We start from the raw sequence: 19,132 nt of genomic DNA, 5'->3' as shown, positions 1-19,132 counted from the left end.
CTCACAGCAAAGTCCCTGATCCTCTGGATCTTACGCTTCCTCCACCTCTTCCACAGTGTCCCCTCAACCTTAGGTGTAGGAATGTTTTGTAGATTTAACCATTGGGACTGGGCCCCACAACTCTGCATGTTTGGTTATGGTTTTCTGTAATGGTCTGTTGTAGATAAATTCCCTTGATGAGGGGTAAAAACTACTCACCTGTGGGTATATAAGGACAGATGTTTATAGATTTTTGTTAGGGATTAGACTGGTGTCATAAATTAATGGTTGTAGATTCTCCTCCAATAATTATTAGCACTGAGTAGTTAACTAGGTTTCCAGTACCAGGCATGTTTTCCCTCTTGTTGAGCAGTTCTTAGGTCCAAATAGAGTACACATGCCACTGTTGCACCCCTAGGGTTATCAATACATGGAGTTGTTGTTGAGGTTGTCATAGCTGTGTAGGACTTTGGAAGCTTGCGCGGTACCTTCTGATGGTGTAATATTCTGAAAGTCTCAGTTATATCTGTGTCTTACACAGTGAGTTGATTTGGTGTCTGGTGTAAACGAGGGTCCAGTTTCATCCTTTGGTGTGTGGAATCCAGACTTCCTGGGACAATCCCCTGGATGGAAGCTGTTTTTTTCTTAGTATGCCTATCTGGTGCTCTTGTCAGCAACTATCCTGAACTTTCCATTTTGTTCTAATTGCCTGGTTTTTCTTAGTTTCACACTATTTTCCTTAAAACACTTTCATTTGTGTTTGGGCATTTTGCCTATATGTATATCTGTGCACCAGTGGGCAGGCCTGGTGCCTGAGTTGGTTAGAACAAGACACTAAATATTCAGAACTACAGTTACAGATGGTTGTGAGCTACCATGTTGGTACTGGAAATAAATCCTGGGTCCTGTGGGGGAGCAAAGAGTGTTCTTAACCCCTGAGCCAACTCTCCAGGCACCGCTCTTGACCACTGAGTTCTCTTAACAACTCTTTCTTAGGCATATGGTATGTTGTATGTGTGTGTTTCTTACTATGTTGCTCAAGCTAATCTTAAACATGGGGCTCAAGTGACCTTCCTGCCTTAGCCTCATATGCTGGGATGACAGGGACATGAATCATGGCACCCAGCTTGTATTTCAAATCAGGATGGACCATGTTTCCAACTTTCCTCAGAAGTGGTTTGGCATATATATATTTCTACATGAGTTTTAGGATTGTTCACCTGACTAATGTCACTAAGATTCTGCTGCCAGCTATACTGAATCTATATATTCCTATGGGTAGTGTGGGCATTGTGATAAGATTTATTTGGATTCACAGTGTGTCCTTCCATTTTCTCTTTCTTTGACCAGTGATTTGTTTTCATTTTTGGACTAGACCAGGCTGGACTGGAACTTATTAAGTCCTGCCACCTCTGCCTCCTGAGTGCTGGGTACACCATTCAGTCTGGCTCAAAAATTTTGGACTTCTAATCAAGAAATTTTTGCTAAAGCATTATGAATTTATGTTTTAAAGAATAAGTCACAGCCAAGTGGTGGTGCATGTTTCTAGTTCCAGTGCTCAGAAGGCACAGGCAGGCTGTTCTGAGTTCAAGGTCAGCCTTGTCTATAGAGGGAGTTCCAATACAGCCAGGAACACATAAAGAAACCAAGTCTCAATAAGAAAAAAAGAAACAAAAAAAAAAAGGAGTAAAAAAGAATAAAAAAATAAGACATGTAAGAGTTTCAGAAAACAGTACTAGATTTATTGAAAGACATGTAATTGAAGTATAATTATGTAAACTTAAATGGCACATGATTATGATAAATTAAATTAATCTGAATTTTATATTTACATTTTGAGTCCAGAGCATTACATTCATGCAGTGGTAAGAAGCTCTGATTTTTCTTATTTTTTTTTATCTTCAAATGTCCATCTTCTTGAGAAATGCAAGAGCACTCAGCTGAAGTTGTTACCTACTGTTTGAATATATGAAACCCTAAGAGTTTAAGAAAGCCAAAGCCTAGGAAATTTAAATGTTATTTGTGATATATAAAACATATACAAATATATATGCTAACATGTATGTATTAGTATTATATAGTAGTTATATCTGGCTTTGCCTATCTGAAATTTTGAACATTCTGAGCTGTGGCACGTCTCTAGGAGTCTGCTGTGTCCAGGAGTTTCTTCTGCTCGTCTGGGATGTCATTCATGGCATCTTCAGACAGCTGGTCTGCAGAGAGCATGTCCTGTGAAGACACTGTGTCTTCAAAGTCTGGATATTGGCCTGCATCGTCAGGAGGGCCCTGCTCGTCTGGGATGTCAATCATGACTTTACACAGCTTGGATGCAGCAGCTGCATTCTGGGTAGTAATCGTGTGTCCAAAGCCCTGATACTGGCCCTGGGGTGAGGATGACTTTGAACCTGGAGAACCTGCATCGCGTGGTGATGAGGAAAGCAGACTTGTGTGTTCAGTATGCTCTGGGTCTTCGGGAAAACATTTTTTGGGGGGATAACCTCGCATTGTTCTCCCTATAAGACAATATAAATTTAATAGCCAAAAGTTATTTTTACTGCTGTAAACTTAATTCTCTAACCACTCCCTTCCCCCCTTTGTCTTCCCCAAATCTGAAGAGCCTGTATCATGGCACTGCTTTCCATATTTTCTCATTTCTTAAATTACTAGAGTAAATGACCTTATCTTACGGATTTGGGTCAGGATGCCACACAAGCATGAGGACCTGAGTTCGATCCTCAGCACGGGTACAAAGCTGGGCATGTTTGTAGACCCCGTGCTACCAAGGCCTCAGAGATAGGATCCCTGGGGCTCTCTGGTTAGCCTACCTAGCTGAGCCCCAGGACAGCGAAAGACTCTGTTCCAAAACCCAAGCTGAACATCCCGAGGGACCACACCTGAGGTTCAACTCTGACCCCATGTGCACACACATAAACCTACCTTCCCAATATACACAATAACAATAACAGAAGTTAAACAGCTGTTACCTACCGACACGTCTTACTTGCTCAGAAATATCATCTCTGATATCTGACACATCCCACATGGCGAGGAAGGAGTCGAAGCACGAGCCTTCCTCTGCCTCTTGCACGTAGGGTTTATAGGAGAACGAGTAATGATGGGCAATCGCCGCAAAGAACATCTCGATGCAGATGATGAAATCCTACAACAGCCACACAAATATCAGACATCTTTGGGCTTCGATATAATTTTTCAAATTGCTAACTTTTCAAAGTTACTTAGAATGTCAATAACTTTGAAATATAGTCCAGATTATATTCCTTTTCAACATTTTTCCCCACTTCATAACATGACAAGCAAAGTTTGCATCTTTTTTGCTTTCCCTCACTCAAGAATTTCTCAATGCATTACCCAAGCACTGAAAGGAACCATGCAGACATAAGTGGACCAGGAATACAATCAGTACCCATCAGTCCCTATGGGCGGTTTCTCTCGGGTTCTCGCTCCTCACTACAGAGTAAGCTAGCAGTCTTGGCCACTGTTTGCACATTGGCAGGTTCTGGGCATCACTGCATTAAATAGCTTAAACAGTAACACCCCCTGAGTTCAGAGACAGCCCTACTTACCTGCAGGCCTGTGGCCACAGCTTCAGCACTTTGCCATTCCCAAGTACGCTTTTCTGAAATAACGCCAACCTTAACCAACAAAGCTATCAGCACTGCTTGCCTGGATGTCAAGAAGAGGTAAATGTCAAATCTAAATCATAAAATGACCAGCTGTTTTATGCAATTAGGGGCTAGGGAGGTGGCTCGGTAGGTGAAGTGCTTGTTGTACAAGTGTGAGGAAGGTCCTAAGCACAGAACCCAGGTAAGGCTGGCATGTAGCACACACACACGTAAACCAGCGTCCTGAGGGGAGCTGAGAGGTAGGACACAGTCCGGGGAAGCTGCAGGCCAGCAAGCCTTGTGTGTGTACAGTGAACAATTAAGAGACCCTCACCTCAATGCAAGACACGGACACCCAAAGCTCCTCATCTCCACATGCACACATGACATGGGCATGTTCCCACTCACAATAAACACATACATAGCATATACACAGAAAGATTAAAAATTAAAAGATTAAAATACGCAACCACAAACAGTTAAGGCCTCAGTGTATCCTAGGACTCCAAACTATCCTGCCTTCAGGACATACTCCCAAACAAACTGTGTTTACATTAAATATACACACCTTGCATTTCAAATGTACTAGTTTCATAAGATGAATTTCATTATGTATTCTCAGAAAAACATTTGATTTACATATTTTTTTTGTTCTGAAACCATGTACAAATAATTAGATTCTGAGTTCTAACAGTGTGTTTACATGTGCATACTAAGACTTTATTTTATTATTTATTTATTTAGATACAGGGTCTTTCTATGCAATCTTGGTTGTTCTAGAACTTGCTATGTTGACCAACCTGGCATTGAACACAAGATCTGGCCACCTCTGCCTCCCAAGTGCTAAGACTAAAGGCACGTGCCATCTCACCTGGATAATTACTAGGATTAAAAAATGACTATTTTCTGCCGTGTATGTGAGATCAGAGGACAACCCACTGGCGCCATTTCTTTCCCTCTACCGTGGGCTCTTGGGTGGAACTCCCCTCATCAGGCTTGGCAAAGGCAAGCCTCTCTTCCTGCTGACCCATGCCACGGCTCTACTACTCTTGTCTTATTCGCCCTCTCTTTATGATTAGTGAGTGTGGCAGGGTCTCTGAGGGCAGCTGTGTTCTCTACTTCTGCTTTTACAAGGGTGCTGGGGATCAATCTCAATTCTTTGGTGTGCACAGCAAGGGCCTTTCCCTGCTGAGCTATCCTGCCAGCTTATGGGTTATCTGAATTAGAATACTGTTGAGTTCCAGAAGTTTTTCTAGCATAAATTACGTCTGTAGAAGACTGAACATGATGTGTGCCCTCAGATGCTAATCATTGCTCTGGCAGTGCAATTCCATGAATTTTTCTCTTTTCCCCTTACTGAACTGCTAAACTGGATAGGTCTGTCTATGTAACTCTTATTACCTAGCCTGTTACTAATCTAACACCATGTCTAGGTTTGTTTGTTTGCTTGCTTTGTGACACCGAGGACAGATAGTAGGACCTTGTATACACTATGCGGACACTCAAATGTATCTCCATCCCTACCTTGTATTTTAAAGGACATTTCCCCTACACCATTAAATGTCTTCTCCTAAACAATCATAATTTTAAACAGTTTATTTTATTCATTTTGAGACAGGGTCACACTATGTACTTCTGACTGGCCTCACACTTGCTATGTAGACCCTGCTAGCCTTGAACTCATAGAGAACCACCTGCTTCTGCCTCCCCGGGGAGTGCTGGGATTAAAGGGTACACTACCACACCCAGCAGAACTATAATTTTAATGATGGTATCAAGATAGTTAGGCTATCTCAAATTATCTTCATCTTTTAAATGTCATAGTGGCCGTCTGACTACTTCTTTGATTGTTTAGATACAAGATCACACACGGTGGCATAGGCTAATCTACAACTTGCTATAGAGAGCAGGCTGTCATCAAACTCAATGAGATTCTCTTGGTTTACCCTGAGTGTTGGGACTACAGGTATATACCACCACACTAAGATTATGTTTTAAACATATTTTTAAAAACTATTTTTTAATATATATTTTTGTGTGAGTTTTGCCTGCATGCGTATATACAAGTAGAGTATCTGCAGATACCAGAAGAGGGCATTAGAATCACCTGGATCTGAAATTGCAGAGGGTTGTGTCCACTAACTTTGTTGGTGTTGGGAACTAAACCCAGATCCTCCGAAAGAATAGCAAGGGCTCTTATCTGCTGAGCCATCTTTCCAGGCCTGTTTTTGTAAATCTTTTTTTTTTTAAAGATTTATTTATTTATTATGTATACAACATTCCTGCAATGTATGTTTGTATGCCAGAAGAGGGCACCAGATCTCATTATAGATGGTTGTGAGCCACCATGTGGTTGCTGGGAATTGAACTCAGGACCTCTGGAAGAGCAATCAGTGCTCTTAACCCCTGAGCAATCTCTCCAGCCCCCTGTTTTTGTAAATCTTACAAAAGCTAAACATGGGTTTAAAAAAAATTTCAGGGGCCGGGCGGTGGTGGCGCACGCCTTTAATCCCAGCACTTGGGAGGCAGAGGCAGGTGGATCTCTGTGAGTTCGAGACCAGCCTGGTCTACAAGAGCTAGTTCCAGGACAGGCTCCAAAACCACAGAGAAACCCTGTCTCGAAAAACAAAAAAAAAAAAAAAAAAATTTCAGGGGCTGGAGAGACAGCTCAGTGGTTAAGAGTTTCCAGAGGTCCTGAGTTTAATTCCCAGCAATCACATGGTGGCTCACAGCTATCTGTAATGAGATCTATCGCCCTCTTCTGGCCTGCAGGCATACATGGAGGCAGAATGTTGTATACAGAATAAATAAATAAATCTTTAAAAAAAATTTTATGTGTGTGTGTGTATGAGAGAGAGAGAGAGAGAGAGAGAGAGAGAGAGAGAGAGAGAGAGAGACTGAGACTGCAAGTATGTGCATGTGTCACAGAGGTCAGAAGAGGGCTTCGGGTCCCTTGAACTAGAGTGACATGAGGTTGTGAGTCGCCATACATGGCTGCTGGGGACAAACTACGGTCCTCTGGATATGCAGCAAACTCTTAACTGCTGAGCCTCTCTCCAGCCCAAGGACATCTGCCTAGTTCAGACTGGCCTTGAACTGGTGGTCCTGCCTCAGTTTCCCAAGGGCTGGGACCACAGGTAGGCACCACTGAGTCTGGCATTGTCTTTACATTACTGTAAAAAAAAAAAAACTCCCTTAAACAACAGTTTTATTGGCATTTATAAAGAAAGAATATTTAAGAGCATGCAATACTTACCAGAATGAGAGAAAGACTACCAGTTTGACACAAAGAAATTTGCCAAAAGGTTGTATAGGGCTGAGCTCTTCTTTCAGCACATTGTAAAACAGCCAGAGGCAGTACACGGCAAACTAGAAACAAAAGCAACATTCATCATTCTGCAGTAGGAAGACAGGGACTGATGATTAAAGCTGAAACCAGAGCCTGCTCTACAGGAACATTTTAGGTGGAACTTGAGGCTGATTAGTCAATGTTTTAGTGCTTTTAATACATTACTGCAGAGGTATACATGTGAAAGTTCTCACGACATATGTACCATTTTTCCTGAACATGTTTCTAAGTATTCACATACTGTAACTCAAGCAATAAACAAATGACATAAATAGAAGAAAAGATTTCCTTCAGTCAAAAGGGAAACATACCTGTTAAGCTTTTAAACACAAATTACCATCACTTTTATAAAAACTCAATTATTATTATTATTATTATAATTATTAGCTAGCCTCTTGTATAACAATTAGACAACACACACACGGTTTATAAATCAACACATTAAATAAGTACAGTTTCAATAAAGTTGTGACCATGAAATTTACATCATACAAATTTCCTTGAGAGCAGTCTGTTAGTCCAGCTGGCCTGACTTTTTAGAATACATGTTCATGACGTTAGAGTCAGTTCTAAAAACCAACCAGGACTTCAACAGCAAGAAGCATCTCTGAAAGCGTACTTTCCCCATTAAAATGATAAGACACTTTATGCTCATTTAAACTACTCCAGGACAGGAAAGCAGTAAGGATCCTTCTTCAGATCCTTGAAGTGGAGTCAGGGCCCAGCAAGGTGCGTGTCCTACACTCACGGGCCCTGGGTTCTAGCTCTAGTACTGCTAAAAAAAAAAAAAATAAAAGAAATTGAAGGCCTAGCGGTGGTGGCACACACCTTTAATACCAGCATTCAGGAGGCAGAGGCAGGCGAACCTCGGTGAGCTCGAGGCCAGCCTGGTCTACAGACCAAATTTCATGACAGGCTCCAAAACTATGGAGAAACCCTGTCTCAAAAACTCAAAAGCAACAGCAACAACAGAAACCAAAACAGACTGACTCTTAGCACCGAGCCATTTCTCTGTACATATGAACTGTTACCCTGTTAGGCTGGGATCATACCCAGGGCTATGTATGCTAGGCAAACACTCCATATTCCACCAGTCACAACCCAATTTTCTAACATCTGTCATGAAGTAAAATAAAATTTTGTTCCCCAATATTGTTTTCAACTCAAAGTAGCTAATTTTTGTGCGGTTTTCTTAAATTTTACTTTTAATATCTATCTAAATGCCAAAGGGAAGAACAAACTATGCCCACAATGAAGAGCGTTTCCAGTCCTTTCTTATCATGGGTATTTCATCCGGAAGGCAAAAGCACTTCTGACCATTTCTTTAGACTACATTTCCAGAAAAAGGACTATGGGTCATGAAGGCAAACACGAGGGAAATCTCTGGAGACACGCCACATTTATTTCCATTAAAAATTGTTTTGTTTGTTTTGAGACAGGGTTTCTCTGTGTAGCACTGGCTGTCCTGGAACTCACTTTGTAGACCACGCTGGCCTCACACTGGGATTCACCTGCCCCTGCCTCCCACCTTCTGGGACTGAAGGCATGCGCTGCCATGCCCAGGACCATTATAAACTTCCAACACTGTGTGTGGGCCACTGTATTTCAGTTACTACACTGTGGGAAGCACCACCCAAAGACACTCCAGCACCCATTTTTTTTTAAACTTCAGTCTTGGCGGGCAGTGGTGGTGCATGCCTTTAATTCCAGCACTTGGGAGGTGGAGGCAGGCAGATCTCTCTGAGTTTGAGGCCAGCCTGGTCTACAAAGCAAGTTCCAAGACAGCTAGAAGAACTGTTACACAGAGAAAAATCAAAACAAAGAAAAAACAAATAAACTTCAGTCTATTTTCCTTTAATTCTAAATACAGATCAGATAATTGAGTTCTTTTTCTTCTTTCTTTTTTTTTTTTTGGGGGGGGGGGACAGGGTTTCTTTGTGTAGCCCTAGCTGTCCTGGAACTCACTCTGTAGACCCAGCTAGTCTCAAACTCAGAGATTTGCCTTTATGCTGGGATTTAAGGACTGTATCACCACTACCTGGTGAATCCTTCCTTTTGCACCATTAGACGTTCCCTCCAACTGAACAGGCTGACTGTGTTATGTTCTGTTCATTTAGAAGCACACAATGCTTTTACCCACAGCTATGTGGTAACAAGGGCAAACAGGTGTCCACAGACAGGGAAACATCACCAAATCATTCATGAACACATTACTGTACTTTTATATACATTAAAGCTGTTTCAAGTTCCATGTACAAATGAAAAGGTAATATTTTTTTCAAGAAAAGTGCCTGATAACACCCAGTACAGAAACTAACTTAGTACAGCTATGGGGAATGATGATTTACTTACCACTTGTGACAGGTTATTTAATATAACCAAGTAAGTCCAAGCGTTGGAGAAACTAAAGTTCCCTTCATCGTAGACACCAACAATCTCACATACCCTTAAATGGCAAAAATCAACGTTATGACTTATCAAGCAAACCCAGAGACTTATTTTATGTATATGAATGTTCTAGTGCATGCAGACCTGTGCACAATGTGTGTGCAGTGCCTTTGGAGGCCAGAAAAGGGTGCTGGCCACGCTGGCCCTAGATTTTACTGAACCCGAGTCTTCTGCAGGAGTGTGGGGTGCTCTTAACCCTGAACACACACGGAAGGTATGATGGCAGAACTACTTAGATTCTGAGACCATTTACTTCAGCAGCGCTATGGATCATCTCTTGACTCTGGTCACGGACAGAGGACATTCTTCTAGATGTGTATGATATGATTATTCCTTCTACGTTAAAGGAATGACAAACTCAGCATCATTAAACTAGAGAATCATCACTAACTCCAGAAGACAAGGCCTGATTTTGGAAAGTGTGACGGATAAACATTGATCCCAGCTCACCTTTTCCCTGTAACTAACTGGCAGATGCGTATCTGCAGACCCAGGACCCCCTCCCCCCACCCCCACCCCCAAGTAATTTTTAGCACAAGTACTGGGTTATGCGCTCGTCCGGTTTCTAAGCAGCAAACAAACAAAGCATAAGCCATAAAGCACTCCAGCTCGAGGGCAGAATAAAGAGCTGATCTGGTTTGTTTCAGTGTGGCTGGCTTTACTTTGTGTGCTGCAGGACTTTGAGGTCTAACAGAGGAATCATATAAATTGACACTTTGGATTTTTTTAAGGGAACGTCTCCGAGGTAGTTTCAGTATGTTTCATATTTTGACATCAAATGGTTTTTGTCTGTGTTTGAGACTCCGTCTATGTAAACCAGGCTGGCCTCAAACTCCCAGAGATCTGCTTCCTCTGCCTCCTCAGTGCTGGGACGAAAGGTGGCACCAGTAAAAGACAGTGCTCCCAATAAACTTTTTTTTTTTTTTGAGACAGGGTTTCTCTGTGTGGCCCTGGCTGTCCTCAAACTCACTCTGTAGACCAGACTGGCTTAAACTTACAGGGCTCCTCCTGACTCTGTCTCCCAAGTGCTGGGATTAAAGGTCTGCGCCACCACTACCTGGCTCCTAATAATTCTTAACAAGGTAGAAAATAAATCTGTGTGGTTAACCCAAAGGAGATTTTATTTTTTGTGTTTTACAGCCTGCTCTCAAAAGAATGTAAATCTTGTGATAATTCTTGTATTGTTCACTGTAATAGAATCCAGCTTTTACACATGGATTTGCATTATTAATCAACATTGATTTTCTAGTTGTTTTTTTCCATTTAAGAACATAAATTATTTTTTAAGACAGGGCCCAGTCTGACCTTGAATTCTCAATTCTCCTGACTCTACCTTGAAGTGCTAGGATTATTTGCCATGAATCACTACACTTGGTTTCTGTGGAATTAAACCCAAGGCTTTGTGCATGCAAAGCAAACACTCTTATTAACTGAGCTATATTCCCTGTCATGTATCATGAAGATAAAAAATCCAGCTCCACAAAGGTGACACTTACAACGCCGTCACAGTGGTGATCGGTCTGACCACAGTGTACTGCAACACTCCTAGTTTGCACCGAAAAAGAAGCATTCTGCAAGAGAAGAGAACACCAAAACTCAACTATTCAGTTGCATGGGAGCATCTCAAAGCCTCCAAACTGAAGTCACTTACAAGGCGTGGAACAGAAGGAGTAGAAAGTTCTGGGACCTTGGTCTTTCCATTTCCCACTCTTGCCATGACATACCTCAAATCAACAGGACCCAATGATCTCATCAACAGTGCAAATAAACCCGATTATCTCAGAAATTTTTGCTAGAAGTGACAATGAAAGTTCTAACACACACGCTCCAGGAGAGAAACTGAGGCACAGATCAACTGTGCATATGTACCTGTGCATATGTAAGAATGTGTTCACAGAAAGATTTCCTGGGACAAGGGAGCCATCGAGATTAGCAGCATATTCTCCAGGCTGTGGCCCAGACTGCACAGAGGAGGTGGTGAGCTGAGCTCCGGCCGCATGCCTTCCCACCACAATGGACTGGCCCCACAAACTCTGTTCCTTAGTTGCTCTTGTCAGTCATTTTGTCCCAGCAGTGAGACAATTAGTGTGTGATCACAGACAAAGTCACGGAGGCTCCTATACCCAGCTGTAAAAAGGATGCTGACTAAATGTTTTCTAATGTTCTCTCCTACAATTCACTGATGAACTTTTCTACTGGAGTGATTACTCACAACATAAACAGAAAACAAAACCACAAGCAATAAAAACAGCTGACTGATACTTAAGGCCCACGTGGAGGCTCACTAAAGACAAACATACTTACTCTCCCATAGCCCAGGGTGGACAGCAGCACAGAGGGGGGAAATGCTGTTGCTGATCTTTAGCTTCTAGGTGGAGCACCAAGTTGGGGAATCGGATTGTTAGGTAGTTGTTAAGGAATATCATGAAGTTATAAATGACGTAAGCTTCGTAGCACTCCCTCCAGGTGTCCACGTAGATGGCGATTTTAGGATACTTCAAAGCCAACCACTACGAGAAAACAAGACATTAAAGACCTGTCGCCGATATAACGTGAATTCACCCCACTCACAGAAGCTAACTCTAGAGCCTGGAGATCGTTTCCCATGCTTGCTGCAAACTACCATAATCCGGAATGGATTCACTTGGGGAGGAGGCTAGGGAATGCAAGGCTGCATTCCATCACTGAGCTGCATCCCCAGCCCTGTAACACATGCCTTGATGTGCAACAAGCAGTTTCAACACAGCTAACAAAACAGGTAAGTGCTGGGGCAAATAAGGAATATAAAAAGAAAAGTTAATTAACTGCATTCTCAAATTATCTGAAATTAAGGGAAAAATGATCACAGAAAATGCTCCTGAAGAAATGTGTGTGTGTGTGTGTGTGTGTTTCTTTCTTGTTTTTTTTTTTTTTTTCAGACAGTCTATGTAACCAGGATATTCTGGAACTCACTAGGTAGACCCGGCTGGCCTCCAACTCACAGAGTTCCACCTGAGGGATGGGATTAAAGGTGTGCAACACCACACCTGGCTAAAGCCATTTTCTTATAACTAACCACCAGAGTAGTTACATCCACTGTGGAAAGTCTTTTGTCCTTTCCTTTTTCTCCTCTTTTGGGGGGCGAGGTGACAAAATAATAACGGGAAGGCATGATAGTGATCCTTGAGAATCTGCGTCTACGGTTCAGCCAACCCTGGAGCAGATACCTGTAAAACAGCCCCTGACCCCAGGTCTGCACTCTGGGACTCACTATACAGACCAGGTTGGTCTTGAACTCATGGGGGTTCTCTTATCTGCACCACTATCTCCTCAGCCTCCAGGGCTGTCACTATTATTAATTTCAAGCATATATTAAAGAGTAGTGGTGAGAGAATACATCCCTACAATATGCCTACAACTGTCTTTAAGACAATCGTAGGAAAAGAGCTACACATTAAAAATATTTGAAACAGCTTCATTTTTCATTACATTATCTTCTTTGCCAACATTAAAAAAAAAAAGTAAGTTAGGCCGGGCGATGGTGGCGCACGCCTTTAATCCCAGCCCTCGGGAGGCAGAGGTAGGCGGATCTCTGTGAGTTCGAGACCAGCCTGGTCTAGAGAGCTAGTTCCAGGACAGGCTCCAAAGCCACAGAGAAACCCTGTCTCAAAAAACCAAAAAAAAAAAAAAAAAAAAAGTAAGTTAGCCAGTTGCAGTGCTATATGCCTTTAATCCAAGCACTAGAGAGACAGACAGGTGCTGTGGGACAATGGTCTGCACCCTGTCAATCGTATTTTAATAAAGCAGAAGTATAGGTGGGGTGACGAGAACAGGAGAATTCTGGGAAGAGGAAAGATTCAGTCTGAGGTCCTCACTCAGCTGCAGAGGAAGCAAGATGAAACTGCCTCACTGATATAAGGTACTGAGCCATGTGGCTAACACAGACAAGAATAACGAGCTAATGTGAGATATAAGGATGAGTTAATAAGAAGCCCGAGATAATAGGCCAACCAGTTCATAATTAATGTAGAGTTCTATGTGTTTCTTTGGGACTGAACAGCTGTAGGACTGGGGGAGACAGAAACCTCTGTCAAAAAACTGGGAGCCCTCTGTAAGTTCAGGGTCAACCTGGTCTCCAGAGTGAGTTCCAGGACAGCCAGAAATACAGTGAGACCCTATCTCAAAAATAAAAAGAGAGAGAGAGATATGAGCCATCTCTCCAGCCCAAGAATTCTTAATGCAATACAATAAAATATACTTACGCTATCCAAACTGTATATTGGGACCATCCAAAGAATCCTATCGAAAGTAAAACATAATAACATTTAATATCATGTTTATGAATTATGTCAGTCAATGCTAGTAGTAGCATATATATTAAGACTTGACCTTATAATAGGTTTCTGAAGTTCTGGTTGCGTGTAATGCACTAAGTGCTGCACAATCCCCCAGAGGGACACAGGGATTGTCAACAGCAGAAAGACACCAGCGATAAACCATGCTTCAGTGTGGATTCCAACCTTGAAAAACAAAAGAACGCATTAGTTTATATTCTGATATTAAAACTATAAAGATCAATATTTTTATTTCTTATGTTTTCATTTGATTTCTAATCCTGCTTGGCATTTCCAAAATAATTAGTAACAATTTTTAAAAAGATTTACTTTTTAAAAAATTCTACGTATGTTTGTGTCTGTGTGTGGGTATGTGCATGTGTGGGCATCTGCTGAAGCCAGAAGAGGGCGCTAGAGTCCTTGGACCTGGAGTTAGAGGGGTGTGAGACACCAAAAGAGCCCTCCTCGAACAAAACAAAACATTCCCATACTATCTTTGCCCACGGAATCATGTCTGAGTGAGGACCAGCACCGTGTGTGCCAAGGACTGATGCAGACCAAGTGTCCTCACAGAGTGCTGCTAGGAGGAAAGTTCCATGTCGAGCAGTCATAAACCACATGACAGGAAAAACAAGCTACCACAGCCACCGCTGCAGTCACGTGGCACAGCACGGCAGCCCTGTGGGCACTTCTCTCTGCCTCAGTGTCCTCGTCCACAGAGGGAATCTCCTGTACTCAGCATTTCTCAGAGGGTTAAATAAAATCATAGTTACAGATTGAATGAGAGCGATCTTGAGGATATGCTCTAGCTAATACCTCTAACCTTAAAGACAAAACAAAGCCTTTGTAATCTCAGTCTTCTCTGCCCATGGTGCTATCATTTCTCAGGGCCCTTCAGAGTCAAATCTTCAAAACTCAAAGATTCTCCGGATTCTAAGCTTCCACCACACATTCCCACTTCAACAGTTCTGTTCTGCCTTTAGTCCTTCAACTGCAGTGAAATCACTGAGCTCCCAATGACCTTTCTACTTGTGAAAGGTGAGACAGGGTGGCGACAGTGGACACCAGCCAAAATGTTCCCCGAAACCCTCCTTCCCGGGCATTCCCTTTGTTCTTTGTAATTTCCTGTGAAATACTGGTGCCAGGTCCTTTGCCGTTGTTCCTTCTCTGCGTCCTTGATCTAAAGCATTCTCTAACTGCGGGCATTGACTGAAGTCTGACCATACCTAGGAGTACACCTGGGGGAGTACCTAGGTGTGCTCCCCTTTCAGAGGCTGAAACCTAACCTCGAATGCCAACGGCCATATTTGTGCAAAGGCTGATGGGAAGTGACTTAGGTAAAATGAGGTCATAGTCTCACAGGGCTGGTGACTGCATGAGATCGGGCAACAACCTGAGGATTCAGCAAAAGCATGGCCACCTGTGACCTGAGAGCACCCTCCCCAGAGAGCAACCCCTCTGGCCCCCATGATATCTGACTCCAAAATAGTTTTCAGGACTGTGAAAAGATAAATTCCTGTTGAAGGCAATCAGTAATAAACATGTGCTTTCACGTGTGTGAGTGCAGGTGTGGGTACAGGTGTGCAGACGGGAGTGCAGGTGTGCATGTGTGAGTGCAGGTGTGGGTACAGGTGTGCATGTGTGAGTGCAGGTGTGGGTACAGGTGTGCAGGTATGAGTGCAGGTGTGCATGTGTGAGTGCAGGTGTGCATGTGTGAGTGCAGGTGTGGGTACAGGTGTGCAGGCATGAGTGCAGGTGTGGGTACAGGTGTGCATATGTGAGTGCAGGTGTGGGTACAGGTGTGCAGGTGTGAGTGCAGGTGTGGGTACATGGGTGCATGTGTGAGTGCAGGTGTGGGTACAGGTATGCAGGTATGAGTGCAGGTGTGGGTGAAGGGGTGAATGCATGTGTGCACGTCAGAGGAATGCTCTGGGAAATCAGCTCTCCTTCCACCTTCTGAGCCAGGGTCTCTCTTGTTTCTGCTGCTGTGCTGCATACGCCAGGCCAGACGGCTGGCAAGTTTCTAGACAACTATGTGTCCACCTTCCTCTTGTCATAGACATCGTTCATGTTGGCTATAGAGGGGAACTCGGGGTCAGGCTTTCCTGGCTATTGTGTTACCTGCTGAGCCATCTTCACAGTCCAGTTTATGGCATTTACTTAGGGCAGAAAGAGCAGACAAGTATCTGCAGCTGAAGCGGTTCTGAGGTCTAGACTTGCATATCCAGTGCAGTATGACAGGCTCACCTGCACACCCTCCATTAGACCTCCCTATCAGAACTTGAGGGATTGACTTGGGGTGTTGGCAGTTTACAATGCAGATCAGATTGGTCTGAAAGTTTAGAGGCTTTGAAACTGCAGCTCACAACTAAGAGAAGTCTTAAGCAGAAATGGTACACATTTCACTCACCTTCCTATACTATATTCCAAGGACTACTAAATGAGGAAGTTATATTTATATTAAGATTGCTATACCCAAATTTGGACAACAAATTTTAAATAACCTAAATGACAAAAAATTCAAATGAGAAATATTTAATGTCATATTTTAATAGCCGAACTAGCTATATGGACTATAAACGTTTAGTGAACAAAAGTACCCTACAAATATGGCTAGACACATTGTTTAACTAAAATATTTTCCACAATCAAAGGGGGGCGTCATCTACATGGTACGTCATAACTCTTCCAAAATAAGTGTTTCTCAATAAAAGTACTTTCTGGTTATCAATTAATTAATCGATAATTCTAAGTTCCCTTTATACATATATTATGGCTATGTTAGGTACCCAGCTTGCAATGCTTTACTAATGTCACAGCATGACATCAACACATAATGAAGGGTGGGTCAGAGAGATGGCTGCACTAAGGCGCTGGCCTCCAAAGCTACACTGATCCCTTAAGTTCCATCCTCAGTCAGCACTCAAGAGGGAAGGAGAGAACCAACTCCCCCAACTTGTCTGTCCTTTGACCTCCACAACCGGGCCATCCCACAAATACACCAACAAATACATTTAAGAAAAGAAAGAAAGGGATGGAGGGAGGGAGGAAGGAAGGAAGGAAGGAAGAAGGGAGGAAAAAGAAATGAATACACAATGAACTTTAGTAAAACTTCTCCCTTACTGAGGAGTAACTTCAAGTCTGGGAATGTCGCTCAGATGGGAGAATGCCTGCTTGCCCCAAATGCAGAGCCCTGGGTTCCATCCCCAGCGTTCAATAATCAGAAGCGCTGAGAATGTGCTTGGAGGATTATTCTAGGCTACAAGGCAAATTCCAAAGAGCATGGTCTACATGAGACTTTATCCCATTAGAGAAAGAAACAAAAGACGTAACTTCAAACGTAAAAACAATTAGCAAGTCAAACTAAAGGGAATCCTTTCGTTTCAGGAAGAGCTTCTAAAATCCAGAACGTAGCTTTCAAGGTAGTTTATTTTATCTGGTTAAGACCAATATCTGCACAGCAGATCAGATTTCAAGAAGAATTCTCTGGGAATTGATGGGTATCAGCAAAGCATTCTAAGCAGCAACATTAACTATTTTCTCCACCCGGTCCCACCTCCAGTTGTAGCGGCAAAATGAAATCAGACGGATCCGTATGTTCAAAGACGAAATGTTTTTCAGACCCCAAGCATAAGAGGGCAGACAAAGGGATTCTGCCAACAAGTGTAGGAAAGGGTAGAGGTGCTGGACCCTCCTACCTTTAGTTTTTGAAGTTCCCAAACACCGAAGGGAACCAAGACGAGGATAGAAATTACGTAAATAAGTACGAGCAGGGGCCGGATCCATCGCCTCCAGTTGTTCCGATTACAGGCGCAGGGCATTTCCATAAACAAATTAGTTTTGAACAGCTCAAAAAATGAACCAAGCCGAGATTTTGGCTTCTTTTCTTCGTTTTTTTTCTCCTCTGGCTCTCTACAGGGGAAAATTCAGCAGCCGCTGGCACCGCGTCCTCGGGTCGCGATGTGGTTGCGGCTGCCGCAGCGGCAGCAGCTCGGGTTGTTTGCAGGTGCGGGCTGCATCCTCGCCGGCTAACCGGCATGCACCCGGTCGGCCGCGGCGCAGTCGCCGCTCACCTGGGGGTTGCCTAAAGTCTCGGCTGCACCATGGCCCAGAGGACAGCCGGGGTGACCTGTGGGGGTCCCACCTGCAGCTGGAAGCCAGCGACTCCCTCCCCCCACCCTGCTCTGGCAGGCGAGTCTCCGCCCCCCGGAAGACCAGGCGCGCGACTTCCGGAACTTTCACAGTAGTGTAACTCATCTTCGAAAGAAATGAGTCCACTTCCGTTTCCGTTCAGATGCTCAAAGCCAATGACCTGCGGGGGGGGGGGGGGCTTCAAGCTAGGCAAACCCTGTCCGGTAACATCAGCCTTTATGACTGGTTAGCTACAGAGGAAGGGCGTGACTGTAACCTAGGTTACCAGAGGGCGGGGCGAGGGATGCAGGAGAGGGTAGCAGAGGACTAGTGGTTTCGCTGACTTACTGGGTCTTAGTGGAGCCTGAGGGGGTTGTAGGAACTGAGACCCTTTCAGAAACACCTTCTTCATTCTTTAGACTTTATTCCACCTAACGGAAAGCTTTAGTGAGCACTGTGGAGGGGAACTTGAGACAGCCTTTTTCTCAGACGGCTTCCCAATTGTCTTTAGGGGTGGAATCGGGAGCCAGCTGGAAAAAGACAGAATAGGAAACTTTCGCTTAGATTTTAGTCAGTTGCTAGAGTTTGAGCCCTAAGGAGGAATTTGTTTGCATAATTTCTGAACAGAGTAGGAGAGTCATTAAAAAAAAAGCTCATTTGGAAGTAACTGCCAATATATATGTTCACATTTGGAACTTGTGTTAAAAAGTCCTACTCATTGGCATTCTGACACCGTATTCTATGCACTCAGCTTTTAGCTGTATAGGTTTGCAAACAAAACAATGGCAAATGGGATCGTAAAGTCTTTCTAAATCAAGGGAACAAGCAAACATGTGTGTCCAATTAGGCGCATGAATATGGCCTATAATGTCATTTTCTGAAATAAAACACTATACTACGTTCTTTACCCACATATGAGTTAAAGTACCGAGAGACAGGCAGTTTCCACTTCCAGGTGAGAAGTTTCAAGTGACAGATTTGCCCAAACATTTTCTCTGACCTTGAATTCTGCTTGATGTTTAAATATTTGGCTTGTCATTACCCGAAACCAGGGAAATTCTGCCTGTTGGTCATGTTGGCAAAATGATGTGGGCCCAAGTGTCCTGGAGAAACAGATGGAATCATGTATATTCCTGTCACTCTGTGACCCAGAGCCTGGAGATTGACTTCCACAATCTTTCCCCATTTCTTTCGAGATCTCCATTTTACAGCTTCTCCTTTAAGGGGCACTACAACTTTTGTTTGGTTTAAACTAAAATAGTTGGTTAGGGGGAAATTCCTGATCATTA

The 19,132-nt window shown here is 43.2% G+C and overlaps 1 protein-coding gene across 1 annotated transcript; it reads right to left on the bottom strand.

The window, feature by feature from the left end:
* Positions 1-1,688: 1,688 nt before the first annotated feature.
* Positions 1,689-17,924, bottom strand: LOC121455968 (transmembrane protein 184C-like). Its single transcript, XM_041663764.1, has 10 exons — positions 17,411-17,924; positions 13,768-13,898; positions 13,641-13,677; positions 11,704-11,909; positions 10,896-10,970; positions 9,304-9,397; positions 6,859-6,971; positions 3,564-3,663; positions 2,968-3,139; positions 1,689-2,492 (listed from the first exon to the last, which is right to left on the bottom strand). Exons 1-10 carry the CDS (start codon positions 17,537-17,539, stop codon positions 2,119-2,121), a joined length of 1,431 nt encoding a protein of 476 aa, XP_041519698.1. The 5' UTR covers positions 17,540-17,924; the 3' UTR covers positions 1,689-2,118.
* Between the last annotated feature and the right edge of the window lie 1,208 nt (positions 17,925-19,132).

This window comes from Microtus oregoni, unplaced genomic scaffold (assembly GCF_018167655.1).
Source record: "Microtus oregoni isolate MIOR12 unplaced genomic scaffold, Mior012 000014F_ref0000157, whole genome shotgun sequence".
NCBI classification, from domain to species: domain Eukaryota; kingdom Metazoa; phylum Chordata; class Mammalia; order Rodentia; family Cricetidae; genus Microtus; species Microtus oregoni.
The sequence above is the reverse complement of the archived record's forward strand: the minus strand, read 5'-3'. Positions and strand labels throughout refer to the sequence as shown.

Bases quoted from the DNA above. Each gene is read 5' to 3' on its own strand.
- LOC121455968 (XM_041663764.1), bottom strand. From the start codon at position 17,539: ATGGAAATGCCCTGCGCCTGTAATCGGAACAACTGGAGGCGATGGATC. The intron at 11,910-13,640 runs GTAAGTATATTT...GTTTTCTCGTAG, and splicing joins CAATATACAGTTTGGATAGC to TGGTTGGCTTTGAAGTATCC. The intron at 3,664-6,858 runs GTAAGTATTGCA...CTTGACATCCAG, and splicing joins GTAGTCTTTCTCTCATTCTG to GCAAGCAGTGCTGATAGCTT.